The sequence below is a fragment of the Vigna unguiculata genome, chromosome 6 (assembly GCF_037176805.1).
Source record: "Vigna unguiculata cultivar grain cowpea cultivar isolate G323 ecotype 2 chromosome 6, ASM3717680v1, whole genome shotgun sequence".
NCBI classification, from domain to species: domain Eukaryota; kingdom Viridiplantae; phylum Streptophyta; class Magnoliopsida; order Fabales; family Fabaceae; genus Vigna; species Vigna unguiculata.
In genome coordinates this window covers 38,866,584-38,889,509 of record NC_140797.1, presented here as the reverse complement: position 1 = coordinate 38,889,509, position 22,926 = coordinate 38,866,584, and the positions used below count along the sequence as shown (strand labels likewise).

At 34.0% G+C, this 22,926-nt stretch overlaps 2 protein-coding genes across 2 annotated transcripts; one reads left to right on the top strand and one right to left on the bottom strand.

Moving 5' to 3' along the window:
- The first annotated feature begins 1,288 nt into the window (after positions 1-1,288).
- LOC114187989 (ARM repeat superfamily protein) lies at positions 1,289-12,890 on the top strand. Its single transcript, XM_028076457.2, has 22 exons — positions 1,289-1,626; positions 2,212-2,313; positions 2,407-2,550; positions 2,655-2,735; positions 2,837-2,906; positions 3,836-3,906; positions 3,991-4,154; positions 4,250-4,321; positions 4,396-4,633; positions 6,506-6,568; positions 6,688-6,972; positions 7,596-7,709; positions 7,852-7,978; positions 8,063-8,232; positions 8,322-8,423; positions 9,820-9,923; positions 10,025-10,319; positions 10,447-10,691; positions 10,899-11,396; positions 11,487-11,781; positions 11,919-12,102; positions 12,311-12,890. The coding sequence occupies exons 1-22, from the start codon at positions 1,504-1,506 to the stop codon at positions 12,388-12,390; spliced, it is 3,627 nt and encodes a 1,208-aa protein (XP_027932258.2). The 5' UTR covers positions 1,289-1,503; the 3' UTR covers positions 12,391-12,890.
- A 4,378-nt stretch (positions 12,891-17,268) lies between these two features.
- Positions 17,269-20,197, bottom strand: LOC146885875 (uncharacterized). Its single transcript, XM_085674178.1, has 4 exons — positions 19,587-20,197; positions 19,271-19,494; positions 18,945-19,202; positions 17,269-18,857 (listed from the first exon to the last, which is right to left on the bottom strand). Exons 1-4 carry the CDS (start codon positions 20,142-20,144, stop codon positions 18,032-18,034), a joined length of 1,866 nt encoding a protein of 621 aa, XP_085530304.1. The 5' UTR covers positions 20,145-20,197; the 3' UTR covers positions 17,269-18,031.
- Between the last annotated feature and the right edge of the window lie 2,729 nt (positions 20,198-22,926).

Sequence of the window (22,926 nt, the reverse complement as noted above, 5' to 3'; positions counted from 1 at the left end):
TTGTTTTATCTCGTACTTTTTGAAATTCTATTTTTAAAGAATCATTCATGAAAAAACTTTTCAACCATTGATTTGATTTAGATTCCGTTAAATTACGTTTAGCCATTTCAAGAATAATAAATTTTATTGCATTATTTGCTTAACTAGTTTTAAAGGAACACGTACACGTGAAGTAAGTGACACAATAGTTTTTATTTATTTTTCATTTAAACTAACAGTAACAGAATCCAATTATGTTTTTCTGGTACAATAAAAACTTCACCCACAATAACTCATGTAACTTCTCAAACATATCTTGCGTTGAAAACTTCATAACATACAAAATATTACATTTGACATTACAGTTAAGTAAAATTATCTAAAACATTGATCACAAAATCTGAGTTAAATGATATATCATCGAATTTGAATTTTCTGCTGTTCTTTTTGTGTAGTGTTCTTCGATTGTGTTTGCATAATACAATATTGTTCTTTGATTATGTTTTCATAATATATCGATTATCACTAATTTTAATATTTTAAAATATATTAAAAAGTATTTAAAATATTAATACAGTATATTTTTGATGTTCAATAAATATCAATACCCAAAATATCAATAGAGAACCTGAACTCAATATCATCTTATGAAAGTCAATTTTTTTCATTACTCGACTTATGACTTTTGATAATCCATTTAAAAAATAATCGATAATAAACTGTTTCCAAATTATAATCACTAATCATAAAAATGAAAACATTTTTTCCTTATAATATTTATTATTATATAAAATAAAAAATTAAAAAAGGAAAGATAATATCATAACAAATTATATACAATATATAGTTTATAATCGATTTATGTTGTATCGTTAAAAAGACACTCTTTAGTTTTTTTCCTCATAAGATCGCAGAAAGGTTTCTCTATTATTACTTTTTCTGATTTTTTTTGTGTGTTCCAAGTGGCCCTTCCCTCCTTCTTTCGTCGTCCCTTTTATCAAAAACTCACCCCTTCCATAAAAATTATATATTCAAAACTCACATAAAATAATTTAAAGTTTAATAAACTTAGCGAGTTTACATTGTCAATTAATTCAAAATTAATTTTACAGAATTTTTAAACATAACTATTATAAACATTAATTTATTATAATACGTTTAGACTTTACACTCACGTTATACACACGTTATACACTACATAAAACGTGTCTTTTTTTTTTTTTTTACTCCTACACAAGATGAAGAAAATATTTACCCGAAGATAAAATCAGAAAACTTGGCGAAAAAGAAAAAAAGAACAAGTCGAGGAGAGTCATGCTCACGCACCGCCATAAACCACCAGCACATAAATACCGAAGAGGCTGCGTGTGAGTGTGCGTCGAAGTGAACCCAAAAACCCAACCGAGACTTTGGGTTGAAAGAAAGAGCGAATCTCTTTCTCTCTTTTTCTTTCTCTGAAGTCTGAAGAATAGAACAAAAGGAGTGAAAGAAAAGAAAAGAAAAGAGTAGCAGTTGAAGTTAAGAATGGAGGACAGTGTTGGCAATAACGGCGTGAGTGCCAACAATGTCGCCCAAGCTATACACACCGCGCTTGATTGGGCTTCTACTCCCGATGCTCGCCTAAACGCCGTCGCTTTTCTCGATTCCGTAACTCTTTCTTTCCCTTCCTCTTTCCGTTTTCTTCGTTCCGATAACGCGTTTTACTTTTATGCATCTCATCGCTTATTGTTTTGTGATTTTTCATGTTCTCTGTTTGCATTTTTACTTGTTTTTAGAAATGACTGCGATGTTTTTTGCGGAAGCCCTAACGAACATGTAGAACACAACTCTTCCATGTATTAGTGAATTTATGTATGTTTCTTTGCACTCTTTAGATATTTTTGTGTTAGTAATTGTTGTTGATTGATAGTGTAGTGTTAATTTGAAGGAACCAGTCGGCTTTGATCATAGGTTTCTTTCGTGCTGTCCTCAATCGTGCTGTGAAAGTTGCTGTTTCATTTGTAATTTTGAATAAAATAATTAAATATAGTTTTTGCATTTCAAAATATAATGAAGGATTGACCATGGAGTTTCTGGATAGATATAAAGGTTGCGGTTATTTGTTTCTGGATGCTGCTTGTGTTGTTGCTGTTACGAGGATTAATTTTGTTGCCTCTTTATGGTGATTAACTATCCTTGCTTTTATATTTGACGAGCGTCGAGAACTAATTAATTTATGTATATTTTCTTCAGATCAAGAGAGGTGATGTACGGGCATTAGCAAACACATCATTCCTTTTGGTGAAAAAAAACTGGTCGTCTGAAATTCGGTTACATGCCTATAAAATGCTGCAGGTTTAAGTTCACGTGCTTTTGTTTTGTTTTTCAATGATAAGTCTGCTTTGGTGTTTATTCTTGCCCCTTATGCGAAAATGTATTTATATACAGCATTTAGTGCGCTTACGTTGGGAGGAATTGAGCCCTGCAGAACACAAGAACTTTGCAAATCTTTCCCTTGAGTTGATGTCAGAGATTGCTGATCCTTGTGAAAATTGGTCTCTCAAAAGTCAGACAGCTGCCCTTGTTGCTGAGGTTTTCATCGCAAGGCACTTCCTTTTCATTATTTTTGCTTCTTACTCTGTCACAATTGCAGATTTGCTTTACATAGACCATATTCTTTGGTGGTTCTTTCACAGGTTGTTAGAAGAGAGGACATTGGTTTGTGGCAAGAAATGCTTCCATCTTTGATCTCTCTATCCAACAAGGGTCCAATAGAAGTAAATTTCAAGTTTCCCTACTTACATCATTTTGGCTCGATTTTATTCAATATGAGTTCACTTCCTGGATATTATTTTTATGATTCGCAATTATGTGTTAGGCTGAGTTGGTTGCAATGATGCTGCGGTGGCTTCCTGAAGACATTACTGTTCACAACGAAGATTTGGAAGGTTTGTAATAACTTATGTTTTCTCATGTGGATGTGTGTGAGTGACTCATGTACGCAAACTGTGTAAAAGAATTGAATTTCTCCAACTTGAGCAAATTTGTCTGACTTGATCAATGAGTTACTGTTGGAAAATTTTAGACACAACAATAAGTTTTTCTGTTAATAAACAAATGGAAGGGACATTTTTGGATGACTTGTTTATTACACTTTCCTTAAAAATGCTTTTCATCTTGGTAAATATGACGTCACTGTCCGTGTGAAGCATGATGGGAAGGAAATATGAAGGGTCTCAGTGTGGGTGGATAGAGAAAAAGGGAGTGTATAAAAAGAGAAAAATTGATTGTTGCATGTAATTGGCGGGATGCATGTTGTGATTCTTAAGATTCATGTGTGCATGTTAGACTAGTAAACATTGCTATCAATTGCAGGTCGAGGGAAATGGCAGAAAACCAATAATCTGCAATACCATATAAGAATAGCATTATGGACAAATAGCAGAAATACAATAGTGCTTGGAATGTATGATATATATAAATTATACATGTATAAAAAACAGTTCTATGCAATTAAAATAAAAGTTCATAAAAATTGGCTTAATATTTACTCATTTAATCAGTGAACACCCACCAAAGATGACAAAGGATGCAGGAGGCATGCTGTAACCACAACATCTATATCAGCTATTATAGCACAAATGAAGTTGCAGTTCTGGATTCTTGGAATTCACCAACACAATAGTGCCATACCAGCTATTTGACAACATTGCAAATAAACTAAGTTGTCCAACGAATAAAATACAAGACATAAACCCAACACTCCTAACATGCTGGCTTTTTGACACATAAATGTTGTGTCTATTTGATATTGAGTGATTTCTCCGTATGTCGTATGTTGCATATTTATTTTTACTCGTCATGTTGATGTGTTCAGGTGATCGGCGAAGGCTACTTTTGCGGGGGCTAACTCAATCATTGTCTGAAATTTTTCCACTATTATACAATGTACATCTCATCTCTAAACACCTTTTTTATATCTTAATGTTTTGTCATTGTTAATGACGTTGTTACTTGTAATATTTGATGCAGTTACTAGAAAGACACTTTACAGCAGCAATGAATGAAGCTGGTAGAAATCAGATGGATATTGCCAAACAGCATGCTGCCACTGTAACAGCTGCTCTAAATGCAGTGAATGCGTATGCTGAATGGGCTCCACTGTCAGATTTAGCTGAGCACGGCATCATTCATGGGTATATTTATTTTCTCTATTATCTTGCACCATCCAATATTCTGGGTACACAATTTCTATATCGTCTGGTCATGCTTTTCTGTTAACTCCCTGCAGTTGTGGTGTACTACTATCTGCTCCAGATTTTCGTCTTCATGCTTCGGAGTTTTTCAAACTTGTCTCTCCAAGGTATGTTCTTTAATGATTTTATGCATATTTTATGGATCAACGATACCACTGGTCACTCTGAATTGTGTATGTAGGAGGAGGCCCATTGAAACATCTGTCCCTAAATTTGACCAAGCCATGAGTAACATCTTTCAAACGTTGATGAATGTATCTAGAGAATTTTTGTATAGATCCGGTTCAAGTCCTGGGTCTATAGATGAGGGTGAATACGAATTTGCTGAATATATATGTGAAAGTATGGTGTCCCTGGGTTCTTTTAACTTGCAAAGCATTGCTGGTGATAGCAGCTTACTTCCACTTTACCTAGAACAGGTATGAGTTATATAGCTCGGGGAAAGGAAGATTTTGCTTAATATGACATATTAGTTATGATTTTGGCTTCTCTTTTGAAAAATTGTCATATATTATTTTGAATTCAACATAATAATTACAGATGACAGAATATCTTGTCTTGGTGCTCTGTCTTACAAATTTTTCCACACAACTTGTTTTCCAAATATCTAGTTATTGTTGATATTTTGTTGTTCACACTTGTTCTGACGAGTTAATAAGTTTTATTCACTCCCTTTATTGATGCATCCCCTTCTTCCTCCATCCTAATATTTGTTTCTCTTGCCAATATCACTTTTTTTTTTCTGGTTTTTCTTCACTATAGAGGGTGTGATTCTTCATTGCTGAATCTTTTCCCACATCTCGAGCAATTTCCATAGCTCTAATCCTTTGGATCCTGTGGTGGAATCTGATTTTAAATGTCAGATTGCTGCCCTGCAAAGAAATATCCTTGCAATTGATCTTTTGATGTTTGATTTGCTTGTAACACCAACCTTGAGGAGTCATTCCCTTCGAACATGGGCAACTCCACCCTTTTAATCCAAGGCTTCCGCCTCGTCATCTGATGTACTACTATGCAGATATATTTCATCCTTCTTCTCTTCATCATCAACAAAGTACTCTCCTCCTTCAGATGATTTTTTGCTTTTCTTGATCTCTAGTAACATTGTTTTTATTTCTTTCATGTCTGGCAAACTTTCTTTAATAATTTCCATATCAGCTTTCAACTCTACAACCACCTTCCCTTGTTCACTGACCCATCTTTCCAATGCACTCAAACGACTTTCCATAATGACCCTTGGAAGTAGAAGATTTGGCGGGTCGGACCACTTTGTCAGAAACCAAGAATTGAAAATAGCAAGAAAAGAAAGGTTTTTATTGAATAGAATGAAATGAACAAAAAATAGGAGAACACTCTCTCCTTCAAGGGCTTCCCCTTCGTAAAAAGCTAAAGCTCAATCTACAAAAACTCACCCCATTTTTCCTCTCCTCTCCTTCTCTTTATATCTTACTAACACCACAAGTAACCGACTCAGGAATATTCTATCTATCTTAACTAATTTCTCTTCTTTGTGTATTCTAACACAGACATATTTGTCGTAATCATTCATTCCTGTGTCTCCTTTGTGCTTAAGTCATAGCCTTGCTACTGCCAAATTCTGCAGACCTCTACATTTTTTCACACCGTGTGCCTCTATATTTTGTTCACATGCTTTGGGGTCGTTCCTAGGATGTCTACACCGTTCACCTCTGGCTTTTCTGCTCTGCCTGTTTCGTTCTTGATTTTTTTTATCATTTTTTTTTTACTTTTAGGTATGCTGTATTTTCTTTCTTTAATTTTGTACAACTGTTACTCATTTTTGTATTTTTTTAGTTCTACTAATATTTTATGTTTTTACTTTTGAATAATTCTGTTATATTTTAAAAAATATTGTGTAGTTCTGATTTCGGTTGTTATTTTCTAATTATGTTTTAAATTCTGCCATATTTTAATTCTTTTTAAATCTTATTACATTTTTAACTGGTGTTTTCTGATTCTGTTTTTAACTTTTGCTAACTTTTAGTATTGTTTTCTCTTCTTTTTCTTTTAAACTTTTGTGTCCGTTCAAGTAACCTTATGTTTTCCTTTCTTGCTTTCTTGTTTTATTCTATATGTTGTTATGAAGTTCTGTGCTTAAAATTATGATAACACGTACATATCCAGGAAGTTCTGTCACTGTCCAGGATAACACGTATTTGCTATGCACGAAGACAAATTTTTGCCTTTTTATTTTACTACTATTTTACGGGAGCATGTATTTTTCTTGTATTTTATTTTATCTTTTCATTTTAATTTCTCTTGTTTCTCTCCAGATGCTGGGATTTTTCCAACATTTCAAGTTTGCTATTCATTTTCAATCCCTGCAATTTTGGCTGGTATGTTGGAATACTTCACCATAGTACTCTTTGATGGTGTTCCATGTTTCTTAGTGAATAGTCAATACTGTGTATCAAATGGCTATATCTCATTTCTTTCCTCAAATGTCTACCTGTAGGTACTAATGAGGGATTTGATGTCAAAGCCAAAAAATTCCACACATTCAGCTGCTGACAGTTCAGCTGTTAGTAGCACAGGTTCTGGAGAAGTTGAAAATGCAAAGAAGAAGACTCTAAGCTTTGTCAGTGATGATTTTTGTGGTGCAATTTTGGATACATCTTTCCCTCGCATGCTCAAGAGAGAAAAAGTTCTGCATGAGACGGCCATTACTTTAGGGGCATTGGAGTTGTGGAGCGAAGATTTTGAGTGCAAGGGAACATTCAGCCTTTATCGATCTAGATTGGTATGTCTCATGCACATGTGAAGTCAAATAGATAATATTTTTCATCCAGGACATATGCAATTTCCTTCCCTTCTGTTTACAGGAAAAAAAAATGTCATTGAATGTGTTGTACGGATGTTATTAACTTATATTACTGATTCTTTTTTTCCATCTTGAAGTTCTAAGATAGTAATTGGAGCTAATGGTTTAATTGCTTGCAATGTTTCAAATGATTTTATGTAAATCTTAAGTGGACTTTTACAGCATGGCTTACTTCTGCATTAGTTATTATGGAACACTTATGGTTTTTCAATACTTTTATAACTTCACTTTTGGACATTTAAACCTGTAAAAGATATAGAGAAAGAATTTTGTGCATTGTAACATTTTGACTTTTTAACCCCAGACCAATTTTGCAGGGCTGAGAAAGTTGAAAAATACAGAGAGCAAGTATGTTATCTTGAATGTTTTACTTATGAGCAAGTCACATGCAGATCTTGTATCATTATACTCAACTATTCTGCATTGTTATTCTTAACTGTTTATCTCTCTCTTGTTCCAAATCTACATATATTCTTCTTTAAGCTTTATGTCAATTAACCCTTTCAAAGTGTATTTAACTGATGAGTGGTTTATTAAAACAGTTGGAGTTAATTAGGTTTGTTTCTTCTTACAAACCCCTGATAGCTGCTACTAAAATATCTGAAAAGATTGATACAGTCATTAAAGGTTTCTTGCTCTCTCCAGCACCGACTCAGGTATAAATAAATTCCATTCCAATTTTAAACATACTCTGAATATCGTGGATACTTTAAACTGTGTCAGGTGTGATCCCCCCACCTTTTCTACCTTATTATGTAATTATCTGTTATGTTATGGCTTCTGCTTTTCTTACTGTAGGACTTAGCTGTGATGGAAAGCATGCAGTTGGCTATAGAGGGTGTTGTAAATGCAGTTTTTGATGGATCCAATGACTTCACCAAGACAAATGCTGAAGTCCAGTTTGCATTATTTAGAACGTTTGAAGGTTACTTTGGTTAATCTTCCAAATTAAACTTTTAGAATTTCTTGCTTAGACATCTGTTATAGTTATGGTTACTGTGTCTTTTAGGTATACTTCAACGATTAATTTCCTTAAATTGGACGGAGCCAGCACTTGTTGAAGTACTTGTTCACTATTTGGATGCTATGGGCCCCTTTCTGAAATATTTCCCTGATGCAGTTGGCAGTGTTATTAGTAAATTATTTGAACTTCTAACATCTCTGCCGACTATAATCAAGGTTCCTGCAACAATCCTTTTTTCATTGTTAATTTCGACCATTGAGAAATTGTGTGCAAGTTTAACTTTTATTGCTTTGTCTCTTGATAGGATACATCAGTGCATAGTGCACGGCATGCAAGGCTTCAGATCTGTACATCATTTATTCGGATAGCAAAAGCTGCTGACAAAAGCATCTTACCTCATATGAAGGTGAATTCTTTAAACACCAATTGATGGAAAACTATAATTAGCTGGTTCTGTCAAATAAATGAGAAGTGTTTCGTGAATACATGAATGAGAGAAACACATTTAGGACTGCACTTACATATGAAATTTACAGAGGAGGGGCCATGAAGGAGAAATCATTCAATGAGTAACCTTAATCTATTTGTAAATTAATCTTATGTAAGTTAAGTTGCAGCATAATAAGAATCGGCTACTTTTGGGTTCATACTGAACTAGCTACAGTATCTTTTGATATCCTCCAATACTATTATTGTTCAAAGCAACCTGTGCAGTAACATGAATTCGAAAATTTTGTCTTTTTAGTCTTTACTATTTTTATATAAATGTCTTGAATATTGAATTTCTAGTTTGACTTGACAGCTATTATCATATATTGAAATCAGTTTTCGTGCTTTGTGATCTGATATTTGTCTTCTTTTCATTACCTTCTTGTTTCATACTTAGGTCCTCCTTCCTCACACGTGAATATACTGGTGTATAATGCCATTTCAAAACTTGAAGTTGACCTTCAAACTTAATAATGGGAGTTTAATTGGATGTGGCTAAGTGAATTTAACTCTGGCAGAAGCAGTGTGGTTATTTTTATTACAATAAGATGCTAAACATGATCAAAATTTCTGATGATACGTTGGATTCACAAACCTTTATACTTTTCAAACTATAGGGACCCAAATGTTTGTAATGGATCTCTGTAGTTTTACATATTTTTAATTGGGTCCTTAAATCCAGCCTGCGATAGCCTATTTAGAGCACCATTATGAATTTTGTTCCTATGGTATGTCATAATTATAACTATAATTTTATAAATCAGTGGGACCTATTTCCACACTTTTAAAAATAAAGATCTAGCTAAAAGCCAAGAGTCCATTAATATCATAATTTACATTGGCATTGCATAATTGTGCACATGTTAAAAATCCACCTAAATTGGGGTTATCCTGACTTTCCCTGGTTGGGGCTTCTTTGGGCTGCATTAATTGCATCATTGAAGGGGGTGTATGTGATCTGATATCAACTACACGAATTGAAGTGGGTGTTAAATTATTTGCTTAAACTTGTTTCATATGCCGAGAGACATGAGTGCAGTTAAGGTTTGTACATTATTTCTATAAAATACAAATAATGTTCAAATTCTTACCAAGTTTTGGCTTATGGCACTATTCAGCTACTAAAATTTAGATATTAGTATAAGCCCACCCTGTTGCTATGTCAGGAATAGTGCATTAATATCTTCTTTCCCAATTGTTTAGTCAATATAATTTAGACACTTCATATATGCTCTACAGAAAATTTTTCTCAACTTCCTAAATGTGGTTTGGTACGAGAGAGCTTTTATTTAATTTATGAATTTTATATGTAGGGCATTGCTGATACAATGGCATGTTTGCAAAGGGACGGTTGTTTGCTACAGGGTGAGCATAATCTTTTAGGCGAGGCTTTTCTTGTTATGGCTTCTTCTTCTGGGTAAGGATCAAACAGGAGACGTAATTCTGTTAATTCTTGTTTGATAGTCTTTTGATGTTTGCAATTAACCACTTCTTGTTTTTGCTCTAAACTTGGCTCAGAATTGAACAGCAACAAGAGGTTTTAAAATGGCTTCTAGAACCTTTGAGCCATCAGTGGACACAATCTGAGTGGCAGGAAAAATATCTGTCAGGTCCACAAGGTTTGGTTCAGTTGTGCTCTGAAGCACCTGTTATGTGGTCAATTTTTCATACCTTGACATTCTTTGAAAGGGCACTTAAGAGGAGTGGATTTAAGAAAGCCAACTGGAATTCAGAAAACAGCTCAACACCAAATTCAACTCCAATAAATCCAATGGCCTCTCACATATCATGGATGGTGACTCCTCTCTTGAAAGTATGTATACCTGCCATTAAGAGGCTGGTCCATGTTATGTTTCCTGTATTACAAGCATCGGTATGCTTTATAATCTTTTTCTGTAACTACTTCGTATTTATAAGTAAAGCACATTCTTGTTTTCCAGCTACTTCGTTGTATACATTCCCTTTGGTCTCCATCCATAAGTCAAGCTTTACCTGGAGAGGTAAGAGCTGCTATGGTCATGATTGATTCTGAGAAGTCAAGTCTTCTTGGAGAAGGGAACTCCAAATTGCCAAAGGGTTCATTGACTGTCACAGATGGATCGAAGGTTGACATTAATAAAGAAGGATATGCTGAACCAAATGGATCAGATATACGGAACTGGTTTAAAGGCATTAGAGACAGTGGGTATGTGTGCAAATCTTAATCTATTTTTCCATTTATAATTCATTATCTGTTGTCCCAAATGTAATTGGTCTTCCCCTTTGATATTGGTTTTGCACCGAATCTCTAGAAAAGAGAAAATAAAATTCCTTGTGAACAGAAAATTATGTATCTATGATGAGACTGGGATTTTTATTTCCACTTTTTACTAAATCGTTTCTTTATATGAAGATATAACGTATTGGGCTTGTCAACAACCATTGGCGATTCATTTTTCAAATATTTGGATGTGCACTCTGTTTCTGTTGCGCTGATGGAGAATATACCGTCAATGGAGTTCAGGCATATTCGACAGCTTGTTCATTCCACTTTGATTCCTTTGGTTAAAAACTGTCCTTTGGATATGTGGGAGATTTGGCTGGAAAAGATTCTACACCCATTGTTTATTCATGCTCAGCAAGCCCTTAGCTGTTCATGGTCTAGTCTTCTACAAGATGGTAGAGCAAAGGTTCCAGATATTCTTAGCATTCTTAGTGGATCAGACTTGAAAGTGGAAGTGATGGAGGAAACAATTTTGAGGGATCTCACGCGTGAGATTTGTTCACTCCTGTCTGTCATTGCTTCTCCTCCCCTTAATAATGGAATTCCTTCTTTGGAACAGTCTGGGCATGTTAGTCGATTAGACACTCTGAAAAGCTTGGACACGGTTGCATCATGCTCTATGGTTGGGTATGCTTTCTACCTGTTTGTAACTTTAGTTCTTCCATATTTTGTAACTTTAGTTTGTGAGCTTTATTTGTCACAATTCTTTTGTGACAGTTTCCTTCTAAAGCATGAAGGTCTGGCCATTCCAACACTACGGCTCTGTTTAGAAGCTTTTACATGGACGGATGGTGAATCTGTGACTAAAATTTCTTCGTATTGCTCTGTGTTGGTAGTTCTTGCGATAGTAACAAATCATGCAGAACTCGTAGAATATGTATCTAGAGATCTTTTTACATCCGTTATTCAAGGTTTAACCCTTGAATCAAATGCAATAACCAGTGCTGATCTAGTTGCCATTTGTCGTGAAATATTTGTATATCTTTGTGATCGACACCCAGCTCCCAGACAGGTTAGTATTTTTCTTGTTTTTCATCACTTAGCTATTTTTTTCTCCTTTTGACCACATTTGGCATTTGGAGTTCATCTGCGAAGAATGGGTTGCTAAAACTTTTGTTATTGAGTAATGTATTTTGCTACTCCTTTTAGGTTTTGATGTCACTCCCCAATATTACCCCTCACGATTTAGTTGCCTTTGAGGAATCTTTAAAGAAAACATCCAGTCCAAAGGAACAAAAGCAGCATATGAGAAGTTTACTTCAATTAGCAACCGGTAACAAATTGAAAGCACTTGCTGCACAGAAAAGTGTAAATATCATTACAAACGTTTCAAGTAAGCAATGACTTCTAATTTTTTTTCGCATTTTACTTCTCCAACTTCTCAACGTTTGGTGGTAATTGTAATTGTGATAACTGGAGACTTTAGTGGGGTAGTTTTTCCTATATTGCTATGCTTGTCAATATTATTATATGTTTTTTTGTATATTATAATGTTGCTTGTAATATTATAAACATTTTAACCTCGTAGTTATGGTTTTCAGTGAGACAACGCAGCTCAGCCAATGCTCCCGAGTCCAAAGTTGATGATGGTGATGTTGTGGGGTTGGCAGCCATCATGTGATATTGTTTTGAGCTCATGGAAGGTTTTGTGTACAGGAATGAGCTCATTCAGAAGATTTTGATTTCATTATTTACTAACAAAGGGTGCGAAAGCATTTCCTCCCACCTGCCTAATTATCAAGGAAATCGGGTGAGTACAGAGAATTTATGCCCTTCATCTTTACTCGTAGCAACTTATGAATCAGTTTACTGTATGCACGCTGTCCTTCATTTGTAGTATATAGCTCTCAGCATCGCAGAACCACACCTGCCAGTTCAGACTTGTGTATTTAATTGTTCCCATAATTCAAAGCTGCCATTAATTATGTTCTTATTTTCCTCAATTTGTAGCATAAATTTGAAGAATTAGAAATACACTTCTACTCTTTACATGTAAATGTGTTCTATTGTGGACATGGAGCAACCTTAAGTTTGCTGCCTAGGAGAGTCTAGTTTGGTTTGTAAGTTGCCTTGCTCTTTCTATATAGCTTCGAGCAATTACCATGTGTTTGATTTGAAAAATTTAACTTAAATTGTTTAAAATTTTAGGCTGAAACATTAGGTTGATACGTAATGATACAGTTTCCATATCTCAATTGAAGGAATTATTGTGTAAACATTTTCAAACTAAAGATCTTGCGAGTCTTTAGACTCCTTATACTTCATTGGTATTAAAGTAGAAATGTGTTGTTAGAATATGTATTAAATTTGAATAGAAAGTAGTTGTATTGGAAACACTAATTGTATCTAGTTATGTGCTTAGTTTCTAGTTCAGTTTTTTTATCTTTCATTTTTTTATTGTATTATATTTCTATCATTATAAATGAGATCATAAGAGAGGTATTTTAAGCTCTTTAAGATATATTTTCTCTTATTTAAGTATAGTCAAATAGAGCAACTAATAGAGAGCGTATTTGTTACTAGCGGTGTGTCTGATTGTGTCTATGGGTGTGCATTATCTACAAAATGTGAAATTTATGATTAAATAACTATTATTTATGATTTACTAATATGAAAAAAAAAAGGTGTAAATGGTTGGAGTTTATGGTTGCATTATATTGAAATATCTATTAAGATTTTTAAGTAAATGTTCATATATTTAGTATCATATATGAATTGAGTTAATTAATTTTAGTTTTCTGTTAGATGAAATTATTATATTAAATATACTAGTAGTTTTTAGAATAAAAACGTGTGAAACTACATCACTTCAAATATTTTAAGCAAAACTATTTCGCATTCAACGTGTTAGCAAGTCTTTTATATTATATTAATTAATTTATTTATTTATTTGTAATATTTTATTTAATATAAAAATGTTAATGTTTTATAAATGTATATTAGTTTTAAAATTATGCTTTTGAAATATAAAAAAATATAATTGTTTATTTATATTTTAATTGTTTATTTTTATTAGACTTACATTGTGAACGAATTTTTCTCATCATAATTAAATGCGATATTCAAAATGAGGTTGCTTACTTTTTCTAAACTGAAAAATTAACAAGCAGTTTTTGAAACCTTTTTCCCTCTTTTTGAAGACAAATTTGTTTTGTTTTTACCACAGTTTTTTTAAGGCCACGTTGCTGGATTAAATCAATAAGTTCTAATCCTAATTTGTGTCTAATATCGTGACATTCAAGTTTGACCCATTTTTGCGATTTAGGTCTCGTATATGGCGCAGCCGAAAAATTCTTGGATAAAAGCAGGTTTGAGAATCCCTTTCTGACATTTTAAAAACATACAAATATAGTTTTATGTATCTTTTGGCCTAACAAATTCTTAAAATGAAAGTTTTGTTTTTTAAAGAAAAAATTAGAAATAGAGATGGGAATGTATACACAAATTTTAAATGCTTTTCAATAAAAGCTTTTACTTTGATTTCTTAGTCATTTCCCTTTAGACTCAAATTTTAAACAAGAAGTATAGTTTATAGGTTCAAAAGAATATTTAAACTACAGGCCTCTTTTCTTTAACTAAATCTTAAAAAAGTGTTACCTATTTTGTAAATAAATGTGATGTAAGTTAACTCATACTCTCATAACATCCTAAATTACTACTATACTAAAAGTACATATTACGAGAGTTATTTAGTTAAATTATACGTATTATTTAAAAAAAAAAAAACCTTGTGTGTCAGATTGGATTTTGAGTTGTGCAAATTTATGAAAAATTGGGTAACCTATATTTTCTTATGAGTCGTTCAGTATTTGCGTAAATATGTGAGTTAAGCAATATGAAATTCCATTAAATAATTAATTGAACTTGTTAAAATTAAGATGAACTGATTATGTGAAGAACATACGGAAGATGAATCATTCACCAATCAGATTTTGAAATTCAAAGTTGTAGTTATTGAGTAACTACCTTTCACTACAAGTATTTTCAACGATAATGCGATGTAGAAGATGGTTTGAAAGTTAGGTTAAAATTAATTGGAAGATTAGTTGGAAGAAAGTGAACAAATATATAAACATATACCCACACAGATGCTTCCAGGTTAAGTTAATTTCATGCTCTGTCCTATAAATTTCCAAGGAACTCAAACTTCACATATATCTTTTTCCTTGTTTTTTTCAGGAACTCATCACACATTCTCAAAGAAAAAAATCATTGCTTATAATGGGACCAGGAGGCCCAGGCCCAGGGCCAGCGCCCGGTTGGGGTCCACCCGGCCCACCAGGCCCAGGTTTTTTCTGTGGGTTTTGCGATCTTATTAACTCTTGGTAAGTAAATATTGTGATCCAGTATTTAAGCTATTACAGAGGATTAACTGAATACAATTGCTTAATTCCTATTAACCGATAATATGAATGCATGAAATTGAAATATAAAAGTGGGAAAATGTCAAAGATAAAGCATATAAAGAAATTTTATGTTCTATCATTTATAAGTTAGTTTAGAAGAATTAATAATTTTTCTTTTTCAATTGTAAATTTAATTACAGATATCAGTATGAAACAGAAAGGGTCATTTTAAACTGGTTTTTAGTGAAATTATTGTGGGTCTTAAAATGTGTGTATTTTTCCCATTTAATCAGAACCAGTTGTAAAGCTAATTTTTTTTATTTTTGTTTTGTTTTCATACCCGTTCATCTTGGGACAGCTTGAGCTTTTTGTGCTGCTGCTGGTTACTAGAGGATTGCTTTGGGGGTCGACATGGCCCACGTGGAGGCCCAGGTGGGCCTCCATGAGTTCCCAATGTTTATCTTTTATGTTCACCAGCTTTGAGTTCTAAAAGAATATATATATATATATATATATATATATATATGATGTTATATGTGTTATGTAATTAATTATCAATAAAAACTCTGCTAAATCTCTGTTTGATGTAATAATACATGGCACGGTAGAAGGTTGAAGAATGATCTATTATATATTTTTTATTTTTGCATACATTTATATATTATTATATTCTTATATAATTGAAAAAATATATATTAAATTAAAATTTTAAAAATGATAAATGACAACAACTTTTTATTGAAAAATGGACATTTAAGAAGAATGAAGACTAATTAATCACATGCCAATCAGATGTGCAAATGGAACAATAGTTTTTTTCTCTTATTTTCTTTTATGAAAATTGAATACTAATATCGAGATATTTATAACGACCCCCAAATATGGTTGCTACCTCTTTATTGAGAAAGGTTGTTTAATTAATTTGATTTGATCTTATTTACAATAAATCTTTTCTTTTATGTTTGATCATCTTTCCAATCATATCTGCATAACAATAAACAAAGGATACTTAGTATTATTAAATAAAATATGGATATATTTATCAATGATTCTAAAATTGAACCATAATAGTAAATAAATATAATAATATTTTAATATAATATAAGAGTTAAAAATATAAAGCATAACTTCATAATATACATTCTGAATCTCAAAGCTTCACGCTGATTTTTTATAATATTTAATAATACATATTGCAAGAGTCTTAAATTTCACATCAAATATTATCCTTCTCAAAGTAGGAATACGTTATGCAAATATTAAGTTTCAAAAGCTTATATTATTCGTTATTTCCCTCAAAACAAGAATATGTTATACAAGTCTCAAATCGATTTTTATTTTTCTCATTATAATTATCCACTAAAAGTTTTTTAACTAAGTTAAATTATATGTTTATGCATTACGACTAATTTTTGACAAATTTTATTAGCTCACTGATTATTTTAACAATTTCACCAAATTTCAAACCACTAGTTTATTGATATTCTAATTAAACTGCAAATAATACAAATTTATTTTGAATTTATCAATGTAGTACCTAAAAAAAACTTTGGGAATGAATTTACTATGAAAAAATTGTGATCCAAATGACAACTTTATCTATTTTTTTATTTATCTTAGTGTGAGAAGTTATTATAAGGGTGAAGAATTTAGTTAGACTAAAAAGAAAGTTATGACATCATGAAAGTTGTAATTATTATAATCTTGTTTTTTTTATACTTTTTTAAAATAATATTTAGGTATTTATATTTTTAAGATGTAATTACATTTTTAGGATACATTTTTAATATTTTTTTATTAATTTAGGTCATATTAAGTTTTGTTTCTGAAATTAAAATTGGAATTAATTATTGTAAATATATACTTCTTTGTAAAAAATATTATTTAATATGGATTTGTTAATATATATATATATATATATATATATATATATATATATATATATATATATATATATTACCGGATTAATTCAAGGAAATAAATTTTATGGGCTTAATTAGACTTTTCGTCCTCTACTTTATATGCGAGGTTCATTTTGGTCCTCTTTTTTTTGCAGGGTTCAATTTAGTCCCCCAATTTGTTAAAACAGTTTAAAATGGCCCCTCCCGTTAGTTTTAGTTAAACGGCGTCAGAATAGTGCCATTGTGTCTGTTTGGAACAGGGACGTGGCAAGTCCTGAGTACCTTGTCATCAATGTGGTGTAATGAGGTGGCAAAGAAGGTTATTTATGGAGATAGAAGTGTTCATTTGTCCTAATTTAGTTGTCTTCTTCGTCGTGGTGAAGTTCAGCTTCATTTGGCAAGCATTTGCCCTAATTGCGAGTGATGTCTAGGGGCCATTCTTCTTCATCTTGCTCCTGTAACTCGTGGGGTACGCAAAATCCAAGGTTATCTAATCATGGTGGTGGTGTTTTGTCTCACGGTGGAGCGCCCATATGCAACTGTGGAGAAGTTTCTGTGTTACGAACAGCTCGAACTACTAAAAATGGTGGAAAGCAATTTTGGGGTTGTCCTAATTACAAGGTTAGATCCATCACCCTTTTTCTGTGATTCGATGATCAATAATTGTTTGCAACTAACATGAAGGTTGTTTTGTGTTGTGGATGTTGTCAATAACAGAGGGGAAGTGAAGCTTTCATTGGTTGTACAAACATTCAATAACGACAATTTTTCAATCATAAGCCAATATTATAGAAACACATTATTGTACTTGCTGTTACAGCACAAAAGACATCCAATAGTGTTTTGGATTTTTGAACTTACAATGTAAAACATGTAAATTAAAAGTGGACAAAACATACTTGACTTAGAAATCTAAAAGCTGCATAATATTCTTGACTTAGAAATCTAAAAGTTGCATAATACATCAAAGCTCCAAAACAAATCGTGCAGCACAAAAAAAAAGCATAAGTCATCCTCATGGCTTCCACACACGTCCTCTCCTATGCTGCAGTTTCTGCCTTGTATTGGGTATGGTTGGACGAGGAATTGGAAGGTGGCATGGGTGTGGCTGCTGTGATGATTGTGGTGGCTGCTGTGATGACTGAGTAGGTTGAGTCATAGGTGTTGGTTGTGGCTGCTGTGATGACTGAGTTGGTTCAGTCATAGGTGTTGGTGGTGGCTGTTGTGATGACTGAGTTGGTTCAGTCATAGGTGTTGGTGGTGGTGGCTGAGTTGGTGGTGTTGGTTCAGTTGGTGGTGTTGGCTGACTTCCTGCTGCTGTTGCAGTTGGTGGTGCTGTTTCAGTTGATGGTGTTGGCTGAGTTGATGGTGTTGGCTGAGTTGGTGGTGCTGGTTCAGGTTGTTGGGGACAGCTTTTTCGATTATGACCAACTTGTTTGCATATGCTACATTTTTTAGTCATGCCATGTTTTGTAATCTGCTTCCCATTCTTGTTCATCTCCCAAGCTTCAAGTCTTCTTTTCTTTTTGGGTCTTCCAGGTAGAATTCGTTTAGGAGGGGGCAATACATCTGGAAATTCTGTTTCAGTCCACATTTTCTGCCCATTACAAGGGTATATGATGGAATTGTAGGTCTCTTCATAGGTTGAGATTCTGAACCAATGAGGGAGAAAATCTTCTTCACTTAAGTTCAAAAACTTAATTGCAGCCACTGCATGACAGCAAGGTATCCCTGTTAGACTCCACTTCCTGCAGGTGCAGTGCTTGCTGTCTATGTTCACCACAAATTTCTCCCCAGTAAATGATTTGTGCCTAACCTCAAAAATCTGATTTGCTGACCAGCTGTGTATGACAATTCAATACAGGTTTAAATCAGAAATGAGGCAATGGTGGCTAAATCAAAATGAGTGTGCAACAAATTAAATGTACCTGGGAATCCAATTCGTGGAATTTTTTGTTTCAATGTCCAATCTTGTCTTGATTCTTGGACATATTGAGTTTTTGAATGATTTTGCCTTTGATCGATTCTCAGCCCATCTTTGCATCATATAAAGACGTATTTCCTCCATCATGGACACTATTGGCTTGCTCCTTGCTTGTACAATTACGCTGTTGAATGCCTCGCTCATGTTATTGACGAGTGTGTCACACAAAGGTCTGGGGATGAACCTTGACTTTGACCAATACCTGTAGAAGAGCCACACAGAAATCATTAATGCTTCACAATTAGTTTCAGCATAGTTGAGTAAAGTTACCTAGGGGGTATTCCTAACAGATGTTTGAAAGCATCGTTGTTAACTTCTTTCATCCTCTTCATGACTTTCTCCCATTGTTGTGGATATGTGCTGTGAGCTGCTTCCCACATTAAAGCTTTCAGATTCTTTCCCGGGAATTTCTTCCTGAAGTTTGCATATAAATGCCTCATGCAGAACCTTTGGTCAGCCCCAGGCAAAAGAGATTGAATGGCTGGTAACAAACCCTGCATAATACAATTAAATCAATTAAGGCAGACCACCAATTATATCAGCAGTAAATGGACATAACAAAACTGTGCAAAAATAGTATCCATACCTTTTGCTGGTCTGACATGAATGTGTAGGCTGCACAGATATCTGGTCCCCCAAGATCATCAATTAACAACTCCAAAAACCATGTCCATGTGTCCTTATTTTCCACTTCAACGACGGCACAGGCAATTGGTAGCATTTGGTCATTGGCATCCCTTCCAACAGCAGTAAGAAGTTCACCCCCATACTTATGTTTCAGAAAACATCCATCTAAACCAATGAAAGGGCGACATGAAATCATACTATCTTTACAGGCCTTTAAACACATGTAGAACCTGCTGAAATATTTTTCGCCTTCATTTCCTTCCACTTTGACCTTTGTTGTAGAACCAGGATTAGAACGAAGAATCTCATGTGCATAATCATAGATTCTACTAAACTGTTCTACAAATGACCCATCAACTTGCTCAACAGCTAGTGTTTTTGCTCTACGAGCCATGGACTTTGTCACAGCAATATTCCACTTCCTAGTAACTTTATTGCGAATATCAACGACCCTCAAACTTGGGTTGTCTCTTAATGTGTTTTCCAACCTACCACTTAACCACTTAGCATTAAGCATTTTCACATTGAATTCTCTGCTGCACTTGTGCTTGTCATTAATTCTCCTTAACTGCCATATGTGTGTTTCAGCCATATAAGCACAATATGCAAACCAAGAACACTTCCCTTTTCCACCCAAACATATCACTCTACATCTACGTTTATCATTTTTTTGAAGTTTAAGCCTTCTTCCAGATTGCACTCCATATGTCCTTATTGCCTCTATAAATGCCTCTTTATCTGGAAAATATGTTCCAACTTCCCACTGGTATTGGACCATACTTTTGGGCCTTTTAAAGGTCCCAAAGTTTGCCTTACATTGGGTGCGACTTGCCAATGAGTCATCACTGCTTAGATCATCGCTGTACATTTCATCTGATTCCCACCCATCATCAGATAACCCCCTATCTCGCATATCAACATGGTCACTGCAATCAAATTCTAAATCATCATCCTCACTATCTTCTTCCCCATTTCCTTCCCATAAATTGTCCTCATAATGGACACTAACATCAACTAGATCAGATCCACTTTCATCTTCATCACCTTCACCTACTCCATCACCTCCAGCTTCATCACCTTCTGCACCAACTCCAGTTTCGTTATTTACACCTACTCCATCACCTCCAGCTTCATCACCTTCTGCACCAACTCCAGTTTCCTTATTTACACCTACTCCATCATCTCCAGCTTCATCACCTTCTGCACAAACTCCAGTTTCCTTATCTACACCTACTCCATCACCTCCAGCTTCATCACCTTCTGCACCAACTCCAGTTTCCTTATCTACACCTACTCCATCATCTCCAGCTTCATCACCTTCTGCACAAACTCCAGTTTCCTTATCTACACCTACTCCATCACCTCCAGCTTCATCACCTTCTGCACCAACTCCAGTTTCCTTATCTACACCTACTCCATCACCTCCACCTTCATCACCTTCAACTTCTGCATCAGCTCCCGTTTCCTTATCTACACCTAGTCCATCAGCTCCAGTTTCATCACCTTCAACTACTACATCAGCTCCAGTTTCCTCAAATTCAGTTTGTGGCTCCACCCTAATGTTATGGTGACTATCTGCGTCATCTTCCAATTCATATTCCATATCACAAACGTTTTTATCCTGTTGCATTTCAGCTTCATGGACAACATTATTATCCTGCACAGGATTAATGTGATCTCCATCGCCACAACCACTATGCCCATCCACCTCAGCCTGGACCTCAACATTTGTAGTTCCTATTTCTACAACCACCTCTTCAGGAAAGTATTCCAAAAAATTGTCCACAACCTCAGCTTCACAAATTGAGTGATTAACATACATATGAACCTGCCCATTCCTTCTAGCAATTCTAACCATTTGCATTGCACCCATGTCATCAGTCAAAATTTTCAAGTTGTTCTCCAATACCTCTGAGCTACTAACATTATACCACAAATCTTTAATGTTTACATAACCCATTTCCCTAAGTATTCCCATTATTTCAAAAAAGCTCCACCTATCTGGGTCACACGCCAACGTGGACGTTAACCCATTATTATAACTCCACCTACCTTCATTCCTTTCAAAGTATCCCCCATGGTGGACCACCACCTCAAATCTATCGTCACACATCCCAAACCTATAAAAAATACATATTCCAAGTTACTCGACGCACAACCAATGCCCACATATACAATACATATTACATCCCATACCCCAAAAAAGTTAAAACGGGACCACAATCCACTAACCACAAACAAACGGGACCACCACAAAGCAACGGGACCACAAGTCACACACCATTACAAACACACACAGACAGAATAACACAAAAAATAATACCAACGCCGACAAAGACAATACTATATAAGTAAAACGGGACATTCAATCCATAAAAAAACCAGAAAACTTACCTTCGATTTCGTCCCACTACGAACACAGCGACGAACCTTTGTCGCACCAAAGGAGACCGCGAACCCTAATATATTGATTCAATGATTTTCGCTTCTTCCTCGAACCCTAATTTGTTCAATCGTTATCCCCAAATTCTTCCTCGCATCCAGATTTCTTTCCTCTCCGCACCTGATTTTCGCCTCTTCCACGAACCCTAATTTCGCTTCTTCAATTTACCACTCACTTTAATTTCTCTTTCTGAACTGTCCACATAAGCCAATTTTATGAAAATTGTCATTAGAATATATTAAATGTTTCAGCATGCTACACGATACATATTACAAATATCCGTTAGGGTTAGTGATAGTGATGTAGTTTAATAAATTATACTTTATTTGAATATTTTTACGATGTATTGATTTAACATATATGTTTTGTTCTTCACCATAGACCACACAACAATATCTGCAACCACCAACATTAACAATAATACATTAATTATTATGACTTCTCATTTATTTTATTTTATAAATCATTCTCACAACCTATTTCAGGATTTCACATCTCAACAAATCCCTTACACATATCGTTTTTGTGTCCAAGACATCATTTTCCGTTCTCTTCTGTCACTGCCATGCACAATCATTCCTACATCCATATCAATCATCAAGACAAAAATAATAACAACAATAAATATGATAACAACATAAAAAAATGTTCAATCATTTATCACAACAAATCAGATATTTGCCAAAGGTTAAACACTAATAAGGGAATCAATTTGCGAGAAAAACTCTCGTGAATGATTTCATTGAACCATTTCATTTAAAATATTAATTTTGTTATTAAATAAACGTTGTCTACTTCAATTTAAATATTTATCATAATTAATTTTCATTGAACAAAACTCATTTTAACTTAACTT

Coding starts and splice junctions, on each gene's coding strand:
- LOC114187989 (XM_028076457.2), top strand. CDS start 1,504: ATGGAGGACAGTGTTGGCAATAACGGCGTGAGTGCCAACAATGTCGCC. Junction 3,907..3,990: donor TTTTTCCACTATTATACAAT/GTACATCTCATC, acceptor TATTTGATGCAG/TTACTAGAAAGACACTTTAC. Junction 10,320..10,446: donor TGGTGACTCCTCTCTTGAAA/GTATGTATACCT, acceptor CTTGTTTTCCAG/CTACTTCGTTGTATACATTC.
- LOC146885875 (XM_085674178.1), bottom strand. CDS start 20,144: ATGCTTAATGCTAAGTGGTTAAGTGGTAGGTTGGAAAACACATTAAGA. Junction 19,203..19,270: donor CTGTTAGGAATACCCCCTAG/GTAACTTTACTC, acceptor GCTCTTCTACAG/GTATTGGTCAAAGTCAAGGT. Junction 18,858..18,944: donor TCCACGAATTGGATTCCCAG/GTACATTTAATT, acceptor TGTCATACACAG/CTGGTCAGCAAATCAGATTT.